Source organism: Silurus meridionalis, chromosome 21 (genome assembly GCF_014805685.1).
Source record: "Silurus meridionalis isolate SWU-2019-XX chromosome 21, ASM1480568v1, whole genome shotgun sequence".
Classification (NCBI taxonomy): Eukaryota; Metazoa; Chordata; class Actinopteri; order Siluriformes; family Siluridae; genus Silurus; species Silurus meridionalis.
Window position 1 is genome coordinate 14,112,204 of NC_060904.1, and position 13,927 is coordinate 14,126,130.

The 13,927-nt window shown below is 40.3% G+C and overlaps 1 protein-coding gene across 9 annotated transcripts in view; it reads left to right on the plus strand.

Annotated features, from left to right (window-relative positions):
• oxr1a (oxidation resistance 1a) overlaps nucleotides 1-13,927 on the plus strand; it is a 176,390-nt gene that overhangs the window by 133,816 nt on the left and 28,647 nt on the right. For all 9 annotated transcript variants that reach the window (XM_046834018.1, XM_046834017.1, XM_046834015.1 and 6 more), the window contains 3 exons: nucleotides 1,933-2,040; nucleotides 2,802-2,909; nucleotides 13,463-13,621. In XM_046834018.1, coding sequence (XP_046689974.1) covers nucleotides 1,933-2,040; nucleotides 2,802-2,909; nucleotides 13,463-13,621 — 375 coding nt within the window. The remainder of the gene's footprint in view (nucleotides 1-1,932; nucleotides 2,041-2,801; nucleotides 2,910-13,462; nucleotides 13,622-13,927) is intronic.

The window sequence follows — 13,927 nt, forward strand, 5'->3', positions numbered from 1 at the left end:
TGCTCATAAGTAAAGTCAGGTAATGGTGTAGGTGAGGTGAGGAGCCCTGGGGTGCACTCAGCGTTCCAATTTATCCCAAAAGTGTTAAGATCTGAATTCAATAGCAGGCCACTCAAGCTCTTTCACTCCAAACCAGGTAAAGCAGATCTTCATGAAGGTTGCTTTCAGTGCACAGGGGCATCATCATGCTGGAACAAGTTTGTGTCTCCTACTACAAGTGAAGGAAAATTTGAATAATACTGCATCCAAAGACATATACAATTCCGCTTTGTGGTAACAGATTAAGGAAGAACCAAATATAGCTGGAAAAGTCAGGTGTCCCAATGCTGAGATGACTGTAGACATTCAATCATGTATATCCTGAAACATGTTTGTGTCACATTATCACATTGTATTGTATTCGAGGTGGTATTTAAAAGTTTCGAGACGAGCTCTGTTTACAAAAAAGTACATTATTTATCTACGTTCACACACTATTACCTATAAAATAGTCCCCTTGCACAGCAATACAGCGCTGCTGCCACTTCTGGAATGTGTCCTGGGAGTCGTCTTTTCGAAGCGTGTCAAACACCTTCTGCTATTGGTGCTGGATCTCCGCAATGGTGTCAAATCAGCGACCTTCGTGCTGCATCTTCATCTTTGGGGAAGAGGGTGAAGTATGCAGGAGTGGACCATGTTGTTTCTGGTGAGAAACTCACGTGTGAGGAGAACTTGTTGACGGTGCACACGTGGTCAGAATATCAGACTTGGTAACGCACATGTTCCACTGACTCATGAAGGTTCGGTGCTCTTTGTGACTGTGCGCGCAGCTTTGTGCTGCCATCTGTTGACGTGTTACAAAACTAGTACCGAAACCTGTTGATACCACCTCGTTTATAAAATAAACACTTTAATTTTTTGATATATCTCTGTGTCATATTCCTGTATCTCTGAGATACTGGTCAAAGATAAACGGTTTGTCAATTTTTTCATGGATAGTGATTATCAATTAGCATTTCTGGGGTTGTCCTGATACCCAAATATTGGCTTAGATACTAAAAGAGATGTCGCAATGTGATTTTCCATACCGATCCTATTTTTATTTGTGCTTTGCGTTTGGGGCTGGGGGTGCTTCATGTTGCTGTAGACTCATGCATAAAACAATTAGAGCGGGTTATATTTATAGCGCAGTACTTTACAACCTCATACTGCACCATTATTAAGCTAAACATCGTGCCATTAAGTGGTAAAGGTGTGTGTACATGTACAATAAAACCGCATCATTTCCTCAGACTGCTGCTTCGGGGTTCAAGCTCTTTCCTCATTTTTTACGACACTACTTCGAAATAAAGCTGTGTAAAAATAGACAAACGAGTAGCGACGAAGCATCACAGGCTTCATTAGCCGCTACACATGGAACAGCTGTTTATCATAAGTCTAAATTAAGTTGTTGAAAAAAACAGCTTTAGCTACCGTACCTGCACTCGGGTCACAATGCTTGAGGTTTGTTTCGAACATGGTTTCAAACTGGTTTTGTTCCTTCTGTTTGCTGCCAATCCAAAGTTTGTCTTTCCCACAAGTTGACGAGGTAAAACTTGTTTTCTTTGAGTGTCTTACCCATCCAAGGAAAACGACCAGGTATTGAATATTGATAAGCTGTATTCCAGTTTCCATTTCCTAAGACTGCAAGTTCAGTGTATAGTTTAGTATATTTTCATTAACATTTATTTATATATAGTTCATTATATTTTCATTAAAAGTTTATTATATTCATTAAACATTCTATTTTGGACCTTCGAAGTGCACTTCTGCGTTGATGTCGTTCATCTTAGGGACCACAAGTGAACTAATGATATATAAATATATGTTCATCTTCCTCTATTTGTTTTTGTTAGTTGGTTTATTCATGCCTGGCCTGAATTTTCTTCGTTTGTTTGTTTGCGTCTGGTCTAGGTGGAATCGCGAGACACTCTTAACAGCATAGCGCTGAAGTTCGACACCACCCCCAATGAGCTGGTTCAACTCAACAAGCTGTTCTCCAGAGCCGTCGTCCCCGGACAGGTGCGCTCCATTCCTCTCGTCTCCGCCGTCTCTCTTTTCCTCTCCTCACACCCTCACTTTTATTACTATACTCTGTCACTGATCTTTACGATAGTCTTAGATGCATCAATTGATATAAATACATTCGGATTTAAATGTTTTTGCTAAATATAATGGCCCAAAATTGGGGTACGTTAAAAAACCTCTGTGTGGAGGAATATAACTGGTAACTACCACAGCAAAAAAAAAAAAAAGGTTAGAAAGATAGGATGGAAGTGCTTTTTACATGTGATATCTAATGCACCGTATCATAAAGATCGCAATGATGAGTGACTTTACCTGCATAATAAAATGCAGACATGGTGCACAGAGTCATGGATTTTTTTAAATGGAAGAAGCTGCATGCATGTACAATAAATTACTATAATCAACTAAAGGGAAAAATGTTTTTTACTGTTTTTAAGATCCAATCTTTATTTTAAGCTTTCTAACTATAATTAGCAATATGTACTTTAAATGACAGTTTATTATCTATCCCTCGATACCAATGGATATACACTATATGGGCAAAAGAATTGGGACGCCTGTCTTTTTCCCAGCCATATGTGGGGACACTCTTTTAAAAGGTGAAGATATGAAAATACCATATTGGTTATTGTGTACGTCCTGTATATAATTGCTTGTACTGTGTATGCATATACAACAACATGATGATGTTCATGAAACCTGCAGTGGGTGCAGTGTAAAGTGGCAGTGGTTTGTTTGTGTTATGTCTTATGCAGGTTCTGTACGTTCCTGATCCAGAGTATGTGTCAAGTGCGGGCAGCTCCCCATCCCTCAGCCCCATCAGCCCCCTGTCTCCCACTTCCTCCGAGGCCGAACTAGAAAAGGTGACGTACATGAGACTTTCTTTCAAAAGGGGGGATGGGGGGGTGGGTCTTATTATTCCAACACAAAAGATAAAACGCATTGTGTATCTTGTCATATGCACACAGACATGCCTAGACACTCCCATGTGACGTAATGCTCATTCATACGAAGCCTTCGGTTCTCCATTTTAGCGTCTGATTATTGTTTAATCCAAACGCGGCGAATACGCATGCCTCGGTAGTCGTGGGAAACGTTAGCCGACGACGTGAAGCACTCGACTTCCCCATCAACACGATGAGTTTGCACTGCGCTTTGTTTCCTCCCCAATGATTTCGAGCTGCAGAATGCCGCATGTGCAAAATAGCTTTTCTCTTATGCTGCCAAGGTTACGAAGTGTGAACTGTTGCAGATAGCACCTCGGGTGTCTCGCTCTTGGTTTGTCCCCCCCAACAATCCTACATACATTTGTATTTCCCGATTTGGAAGAAGATTCAGTGAAGGTGTATCAGACTTGTTCTCAATGCCAGTAGCTGTGACTAAAAACATGTATGTGTTTTTCTGCATCTTTCTGCATTCTGCATTCTTTAAAGATCTTTTAATCAAAGAGGTATCGTTGTCGACCTGCACAGATACTTATATATTACTTGGGAACGTTTATTATCAGTGTGCCCATATTTAATGAAGCAGTGCAATGAATTGCTGCCACGGGGTTTAGTGCATAAGAGTGAGGCTGTTATGCTCTTCCAGGGGTTTGAATTGAACTCAGCCGGGAGATTTGGCGAAGCATTGGCAGAGGACGAAAAACTGGGTTTACTGGCTTTGCATGCCAGGAGTCAAACACGTTTGCATACGATAACGTCCCTCTGAGACACACACACACATGTTGACAGAAGTGATGAAACACATTATTTGACCAGGGTTGATATTAATCATTAACCTTGCTTAAGCACACAGCGACCTTGGACCATTTATTTAGACTAAAACAAGAGCTCTGTTTTTATTATATTACAGTTCGGATACTAAATATGAGACAGATTATTCAGAATTCTAGACAGTTACAAATGCAGATATGAATTATGGTTGTTTTTTAAAAGCTTGCTTAAGAGGTTCACAAGGCATCCGACTGAGACGAAAGGTCTCACAAGGGCAGGGATCCTGCTGAACGCACCAGAAATTTGCATGAGAGAGATGTTTTACTAGTGGGTGTGAGCAGTCAGATGCTGTATGAAAGTTTATAAGCGGTTTATAATCAGGCTGCTAGTCTGTTTGTTTTTGTAATAAAGTGTCCATCATTAACTGCAGAAACGGGACAAAGAAAACCTTTCCATTTTAGGTTACCATGGGTTCAGGTTGAAATACAAATATATATATATGGATATTTGAGGCAGGAAACAGATACAGTGGTGTTATGCGAGGTGGTATCAAAAATGTTTCGAGACTAACGGTGCTATCCGGTGCTATTCTGACCACGTCTGTGATTTCAGCATGGACAGCAAGTTAGAACAAAGAGAAAAAAGTTCTGCAACGAGTCGCTCGAGGTGTTTTGTGTATCACGAGCACTTCAAGAGCGGAAGAACCTCACTGGAAGATGACGAGAGATCAGGAAGTCCTTCAACGAGCTCAACCCCCGAAAACATCGAAACCCTTCAGCAACTAGTGCAGGATGATCGGCGGAGAGAAGAATCCACCTGATCTCAATTCCGTCCCTCCCTATTCGCCAGATTTGTCTCCTGTGGACTTCGCCCTCTTCCCGAATATAAAGATTCAGCTCAGAGGTCACCTTTTTGACACCTTTTGCACAGATCCAGCGTGAATAGCAGAAGGTGCTTCGAAAAGAAGACTTCTAGAAGTGGCAGGAACGCTGGATGATAGTGTGTAAACATAGATAAATAAAGTACTTTCTTGTAAACGGATCCAGTCTCGAAACTTTTTGATACCACAGTGATACCTCTATTTCATCGTGCCCAGTCTGTGGTTCAGCTCTGACATTTATATTACATTTGTATTGCATTTTAAATTCTTTTTTGTTATTGCAGTACAGGAGCGAGCTGAAAACCTTTTATTTATTCTCCGCTTTATCAGATCAAACATGAATAAAAATTCGTCTAGCTCAAAAGTCAGTTTACTGAAAGGATAAGGAAACAGGACCTGAAAGGACACACCTTGGTGAAATAAGTGGGCAGGACAGCGGTCTCTTCGGTTGCTTCACACACACGCTGCAATGCATGTGGTAGATTTTTTTTACTTTTACCAGCTTTTCATCTCCATACTATATCATTGAATACACTCAAGAAGGAAAACGAGAAGATTGTTTATTTCAGATGTTTCAGTGAGAGATGACGACGGCACACTATATTGTGTATTATCGTGATGTGATCATAATATTGATATTATATCGTCATTTATCGTCAGGGGAAATGCAAACTAGATCATTTTTTTCCACTTCCAGAAAGTTTCTTATGCGCATGTGTTTTTTTACGGATTTATGATCCAAACAGCTCTGGCGTAACTATTATAACTCCTCACACTTTATATAATTCTCCTTCAGCAGCTTTTTTTCTCCTATGATCCGGTTAGCAAATCAAGCGCACCTCTTCCTGCCTTGTGCTAAATTTAGCCTTCCGGTGTAGAGAGAGAGAGAGAGAGAGAGAGAGAGAGAGAGAGAGAGAGAAGGCATGCATGACAGTACGCGAGAGAAAAAGAGGCAGGCAGGAGGAGGGAAAGCGATGCATGCGTATGTGAGATAGGCGTGTATGCATATGTGAGATAGTCGTGCATGCGTATGTGTGTGACAGATAGCAAGGCAGGAGACGAGGCAACATTCGATACAAGACGGAGAAGCAAAGGGTGAAGGTGAGAGGAAAGGAAGGTCAGTGTTAATTACCAGCATGTGTCTGGTGTTGGCTAACACTCTTTCGTTGTACTGTAGCTTTGGCACATGGCCTAGAGTCTTGTGCTTTCGCTAGGTTCGACTCAGTTATCAAGGGTGCTCGGAAGTCAAACGCGGCGCCGCATCACAAAGCATGACTAATTTGATGTTTAGTGTTTTGTTTAGGGGGGTACATGATCCACCTGCGTCCAGCAGGGGGAGCTGAAAGTCATATCTTTATATTATTAGTTCTAAATTAATATGGAGTATGAAGATGGAAACTGTAATCATAGGTTAGGAAATATTCTGGACTACAGTGTCTAGACTTAAAAGAGTGGCAGCTTGGCGAACCCCTGACTTTCTGATGAGTAACCCAGAGCCTCAACAATTGAGCTACCACCTCCCCAGAAGGATGACCAAAGGGTAACTGTAGGGAAAAGCACATGCTATGGCCCTCACAATCACCAGATCTTAGCCTAGGTGAACATGTGAGATTCTGAGTGACATGTTAGACAGCGTTTCCACCACCAGCATCAAAACACCGATGGAGGAAATGTCAGCTGTGTGGTTCTACTAAGTGTACAAGCACCTGTGACAACCAGTGTGGATATCCATAACTACGCTGGTTATTTTACATAAGCAAGATTTTCTTTTTGTATTTGAGAAAGAAATAAAGGTCTGAACACCACCTTTTTTACTCATTGGATTGCAAATAAAAATGGGAATATCAGATAAAATAGAAGTTTTGGTTAGGGTAAATTATTTTTTTATTTGTATTAAAAAAAGATATATTTCTTTATTTTCTTTGGTAAATTATTGTTCAATATTTGGCCTGCCATTCACATTTATTCAAAAGTCTTTATCTAGTAAACAGTATACGAGGCACTTTATAAAGGACACTGGGAAATAGACATATTGAGCAAATATTTGGCTGTTTTCTGTTTTGTCCAACTTGTGAATCCAGGTGTTAGTTTCTAGACAGGGTGGACAGGTGTGTGGTTTTCCCACAGAATTTGCCTACTAGTGAATTCAATCATATGCAGCTATTTTATAGAAAATTTAAGAGGAACGAGTGCTTTTAAAACTGTTGGTATTTCATTCTGACATGGGAAGTTTGAGGCACTGGCAGTTCTCTTAACCACAACCTAAACCGAATTACACCAAATCCACACTAAGACATATTTCCTCAATTTTTCTACATCATTTAGTCACGTGTCACTCTTCCCTGTCAGTAGCAACCAACCTAACATGCATCCTCCATGTAAAGTCTTGTAAAGACAGCCAGTCTCAATTCTTTTAAAACTGCTGCCTATTGCCCTGAATTAGTGACAGTGTTGTTTTGTGTTGTTTGGACTTCGGCTTTCACAGCAGTTTATCCGCTTTCCTTTGGTGTATTAAAGTGTCCGTATGCATTAGGACAATCCATCCATCACTTTTTGTAATTTTCTTGCAGTGATTAGTGGAAAGCACTGCAGCCTGTCATGCTAAATGTATGAGGGGATATTTTATTGGTGTTAAAAGGTAACAAAAACAAAACCCAAGCAGCAGTGTTGTAACCTTTATTAAAAAGTACTGAGGTTTATTTGAGTGTGCATTTAAAGTTCAGCTCCTAAAAAACTATAGGAGTATTAAATGTCAACACTTTTCCTTTGCTGCCCATAGTGGGACCTATAATTATAGTTAGAGGTTGACTGATTCATCAGTTTTGCGAAAAATCCATACCGATAGTTTTTCCGGGTTGTATCCGTTGCTGGAGCGACTAAAAAAAGTCTGCTGTTATTATGAGAGCGACCTCTAGAGGTGAATCACTGATGCCTTGTGCTGTTTGTTTTTACACGTGAGACTGCACGCTGCACGGGGAGCACACAGTGCTCAGTTGACGTTAGAAGCAGGGAAAATGGGCAATGGTAAGGATTTGAGCGAGTTTGAAAAGGGCCAAATTATGACGTCTAGACGACTGATGCATGTGGGAAGCGAAGGCTGGTCCCTGTGGTCCGATCCAACAGAAGACCCACTGTAGCTCAAATTGCTAAAGAAGTTAATGCTGTTACTGCTCGACGGGTCACAACACAATATTCGGCAGGTGGTCATAATGTTATGCCTGATCAGTGTAGTTCACAGCATTATCACTTTTCCGTGGATCGGATCACATAAGCAACTTCATTTTATTCCATTTCCAATGATTACATTTTGTTTAAAGGAAATTCTTTAATGATTAATGCTAGGATGAAGAGTTAATTACAGAATCATACAAGATCCCAAGCTTGTAACTGTCCCACACATACACTAGCTGCAAATAAAGCACTGTTGCTCATCCCAGTGGCGATGTTTAAGCAGAACTGGCAGTTATTAATATAAATATTCCAGGTTGATCCACATGTAAGAGCCTCTTTTAACAATTGGCTTTCTCCTCACTCATGAATGGAGGTGAATATCTGTGAAGAGCTCCCAAGGGACAGCTCTTTAAACAGTAGGCTAGCATTAGATCTGTAAATACACCCAACTATTTCCAGCTCCGACCGTAATGTGCTAGACTCACGCCCCCTTCCTGTGCTCAGCTCCCTGTGTCTGAAGAAGAGGGCGGTGGGTGTTGCGCCAATTCGGGTCCCGAAGGGGTAGTTGGTATGCAAAAATTCTGTACTAGGAAGACATGTTTTGACTCTACAGTTGCTTTTTTCAGGCTGGGGGGTGGTTTGGTTTGTCTCAGCGTGGCAGAACACCGGAGATTTGGGGTCACAGGGCGGGAAGAATGTCCTCTTGAATTCTTTCGGAGGCCTGAATGTCCTGCAGAAATGTGAAATTATGCTGTCAGGATTGGCTTAATAAAGGCGCATATTAAGTATTTTGTTGGTTTGTTTGTTTTTTTGTAGCGAGTATGCGCCAAAATCTTGTTCACTAGCGTATATTCATGCTTCAGGTACCTTTACATCCTGATTCACAAATCATTATTCTTGAGTCGCAGATGATATCTTAGAACTAAAAACAAATCTTCTTTAATCTGGATGTAAAAACACCCATTTTTGCTGCAATACTCTCTGGAACCCTTTTCAGAGTTCAGGCGCAGTCTAAGGAAAATATCTTTCACCGGCTGAATTGTGACTGATCCTCCGTCCTAACAATAAGCCTGTCTTAGCTGAGTGAAGCGCTCAAGATTGTCTGTGCTGCTTCAAGAGCTCAGCAAGACACACTGGTCCTAATCCATTCAGAGGCTTGAACGGCGTTAGAAGGACATTATAGTAAAGAGGTTGCGGGGCAGCCAGCCAGCAATATATCGCAATACTCCAGTCTAGACAGCCTGCATTATGCTGGCTTAGCATATTTCTTATTTTGACTACGTTTGCAGAGGATAGATTTGGAAATGTTATGTGGTGCACATGGGAACTACATGATGATTTAGCTTTTAAGGTTACACCTGTTATGTAATGCGAGTACTGACGAGAGCAGAGGTGGACGCGAGTGCTATGTAAAAGCGTTTTATTATAAAAGCAGGCAGAATCGAAACAGGCTACGGTCGGGCAGTCGGCAAGCATTACAAAAGCAAAACAAAAATGAATAATGAAACAGAAACGCGAAACCTGAAACTATGAATGAAACACTCTGTAAATGACAGGCACTGAACGTATCACTTTGCAGAGAAACAACGGAAATCAAGGAGTATATATACACACTCACACACACACACACACACACACACACACACACACACACACACACACACTTACACTTGAAATAAACAAGGAAGTGGCTAAAGCTGTGAACAAGACAAGACATGATCATAAAGATCAGTGAAGCTGCGGGGTGGAGACACTAGATTTATGAAAACAGACACGTGCAAGACACGTGGAAGGGCTTTTAACTGTACACAAGATTCACAGTTTCGCTTCAATTTCGTTAAATGTATGGGAAAGAAATGAATTTTAGGGGAAAACTGTCAAATAAAATGTAATAAAAAACATTTATTACCAATGTTTATTATTATTAATATTTGTGTACACAATAACAGTTTACAGTGCCTGCTTGGTTTAAATTAAAAAATGTATATCTATAAAAAAATTATAATAAGTAAAATTAATGTTAAACACCGTTTTATTATATTGATTAAACTGAGTAATTAATCAAATTGGCACAAATGTAATTGATTAAATACCATTAAATCGATAGAAAAAATGAAATTAAATTGTTTACATTTGTTAGACCCCATTTGGGTAATACAGATGTGTATACAAGTGTGTGTGTGTGTGTGTGTGTGTGTGTGTGTGTGTGTGTGTGTGTGTTATACATTTAATATTAAATTTTCTAAAGATTTGTTCTACTTAAATGTTTTGTTTATTTCTGCATACTTTTACAACTGCCTGCATTTAATAAAAACACAAAATAGTTGTTTATTTATTCATTTAATTTATGTATTTATTTATTCATAAATTAATTCATTCTTTCTATCCTTTTTTCCTTCATTCATGCACTCGCTCGATATGCGGAATTGTCAGGAATTTCTCGTTTTTCTGAGAAATTCTTAAAGCTGTACATAAAACGCTAAAGAATCCATACCGCTAGACTGTGCGCAGAACAAAATCCGAGTTTTAGCACATGTGCAGTACAAATCGAGGAGCTACACTGCGCTCAAAGTATAGAGGCGGAGATTAAATAATCATGCGGTCGGCCACTTAATATGTTCATGAGGGAACTCCGATCTTATGTTCCGCATGTAAAACAAGGATTTCCATGCTACAATCCATGAAAAGCAGCAGGTCATTATACTGTACACTGTAACCCATGCTGATTCTGTACTATACACTATACTGTGATTGAGAGAGAGAAAAGGCATCAAACTGTGACTTTTACTCAAACGATTGTCTTTAAAAACTTGAGGCCACGGCCCGAATCGAGTGATTCGTTTATTTTGTTTAGTGACTCCCTAATCACTAAGAATAATTTACTAAAAATAACACAGTCAAGGACACAGCTCGAGTCCTTGATTTACTGAGATCGCAGGCAAATTTGCTTGTGCAGTCTGATAAATTGGATGTGTACTTAGCACACATCCTGCGGGTGATTTACAGAAAATAATTGCGTAAATGACATTTCAGGCAAACACGATGAATGAAACAACATGCAAATGAGATTGTTTGCATGCGCGGACTGTTCTGCGTAGCCTTGGCGAGTTTGGAGATGATGGAAACTCCCAGACGAGAAAAGTTTTTAAATTGGCATTCGATGTGTGAACGTGAGGCAAATATCAGACGTTTCATTTCATTGACTAAAAGCTAAGAAATGATCGAAATTCCTTCTTTTGTTACTGCTTATTATCTGTGTAAAGCTGCTTTGAGTCACTGTTAAAAGCACTATATTAATCAAATTTAATTCAGACAAAGTGTGAATGCAGTATTAAATAAAATGTATGTATTGACAAGAACTGAGAAGTAGGTAACAAAACAAGAGACGTCTGACAGCCAGGTTTTGTCTGCAATCCAAATAACATATGTCGTATTTGTACTAGGTTTTATATCGACTGTAATGTTTCGATTAAATGCCTTTTCATTGGGCAGAATTTTCCTTAATCCTGTTTAAGGTCTCACTCACTCACCAGTTTATTAGGAACCAATCACGTCGTAGTAACCAACAGCATAAAGCCATGCAAATACAGGTCAAGAGCTTCAGTTAATATTCAAAGCAGAATGACTGTTGTTGCTGCGAGATCTCCGGGGATATACACACTTGACAACCGTAGTGAAAGGGAAAGCATTGCAAAATAAACAACACCTTAGTCCTGAAGATGCAATTGCATTGCACTGCTGCAGCATGGTTAAAAATAGTATATATTTCCTTCAAAGCAGCCTGGTCTCTGTTTTCTAAAGTCATGAAATGTGACTTTTTTTCCTGCTTTTGGAAACAGCACATCTGACTCTTACAAGAAAATAGTACGGTCAAGTACAGAGCAACAGTACATGAGTAGGATCGTGTTTCATAGATTTTAACACCAACTTGTGTGTGTTGGTTTAGATTTTTCCAAAAATAATAGATGTGTGTGTGTTTGCTGCTGTGGGAGTGTGTACTAGAGTGCAGCAGACAGCCGTGGGCCGGAGGTCTCCTTTGAAGCAGACCGTGCTTCCCACTCTTTGGCCGTTGCGTCTGCATAGGGTGATCTCTGCTCCTCTAACACCACACACACACACACACACACACACACACACACACACACACACACACACACAGAGACAGTTCTTATTCCCTGAGCGTACAAGAGTTGAATAGCTAATCCATGTTTCAGAGGCTGGTTTTAATTCTTCGTTGTCATTCACATGCACGCGCTCCCTGCGAAGCGAACCGTCCAGGGAAAAGAGACGTTGTCTTTCGTGGTGTCCTGGGAAGGCCGAGACAAGACAAGCGACATGACCATCATTTTAATTTTGACATGCATATGCACAGATTACAATAACGCACCATGTCTCTGTAGATATTTATGATATTATTTTTAAAGGAAAAGAAAATACACTGCTTTTTTTAAGAATTTGCAGTAGGCTTATTTATTTATCCTACCACACAGGATATTACTTACAGGCAAAACAGTGCAAATCCTGGTGCTTTTTTTTATTCATGACCCTTGCTCTACTTTCTCAACCCTCCCCGGATGCCTGTAAAAACTAAATACAGTTCCTCTTTTTTTCTTCCATGCAGAAAATATTGTTTCTGCTTCCTCCAGCTCTATCTTCCACTAACTGTTACATTAACTTGATGTAAGAGAGTCTATAAAACTGTAAAGACTTAAGTTGCCAGCCCCCTTACCCCTGTTTCCCAAAACCGTCATATGAATTCATGTTTGATCGTACGCTGCACTAGGCAAACACAGAGATTTTATGAGCACTCCAGGAGCTCGTCACTGGCACCATTCGGAAATTCGAGCTTGTAATTTACTGATCACGTCATTTGATTACTTTGCGACCAATTTCGTTGAATTCATATGTGTTACGTCATTTACAGTCTGTAGGTAATCAACGTCTTTGGTCTTGTTTTGATTTCTGTGAATAAACCGAGGCAAATATAAGTAAAATTATATAGAGAAAAATGTTCGTAAAGACAGTAAGCACTACTGCGTTATGGGTAACTTTACAAACTAGATGGTATCATACACATCAAGCATAACATTATGACCACCTGATTAATATTGTGTTGGTCTCCTATTTGCTGGCATAAAAATCCTGACCTGTTATGCATTAACAGCATTAACTTCTTAAGCAAAGTGAGCTACAGGAGCTCGTCTGTTGGATCGGACCACACGGGCCAGCCTTTGCTCCGCACATGCATCAATGAGCCTCGGCCGCCCATGACCATGTCGCTGGTTCACCACTGTTCATTTTAGATAGATACTGAACACTGCAGACTGGGAACAGCCCACAAGAGCTGCAGTTTTGGAGATGCTCTGACCCAGTCGTCTAGACAATTTGGCCCGTGTCAAACTCAAAATCCTTACGCTCGCCCATTTTTTCTGCTTCTAACACGTCAACTTTGAGGACAAAATGTAATATATCCCACCCACTAGCAGGTGCAATGATAAAGCGATAATAAGTGTTATTGACACACCAGTCATAATGTTATGCCTGGTCTCTGTATATTTAAGTATGTTAAAGGAAGATAAATGTAAACAATCATGATGTGGGAGGTCATTGCATACAATCACACAGACATTTCTGTTCCATTCTCTTCTAGGACTCCGATGGAGGTCCTCGCTCAGAAATCCCATCCTCGGCTCCGCCAGCTTTCTCGGCTCTGCGCCACTCTCGCATCGTCTCCTCCACCTCAGAGGAGGAGGAGGCACTTACCGAGAAGTTCCTCAAAATCAACTGCAAGTACATAACAGATGGCAAGGCGAGTCAGCACGCTTGGTCTTCTCCAATTAGACACACAGACACAAAGCACACATTTGTTAAAAGCGTCTTGAACGTTTATTTTCCTCTCATGGCTTCTGAAATTCTGAACTAATAATACTTAGGGAGAGCCTGGATTGTCAAATGGCAGGGTTTCAATGTTATAATGGAAATAAAAGTATGGCAGCTGCTTCACAAACAGATCCAGTCCCCGCAGGAGATATTGTATTGTATTGTCTTTGTTAAATTGAACTGATCGATTCCCTAAGAATACCAAGCATTTGGCTCATATTCTCCTTCAGCTAAT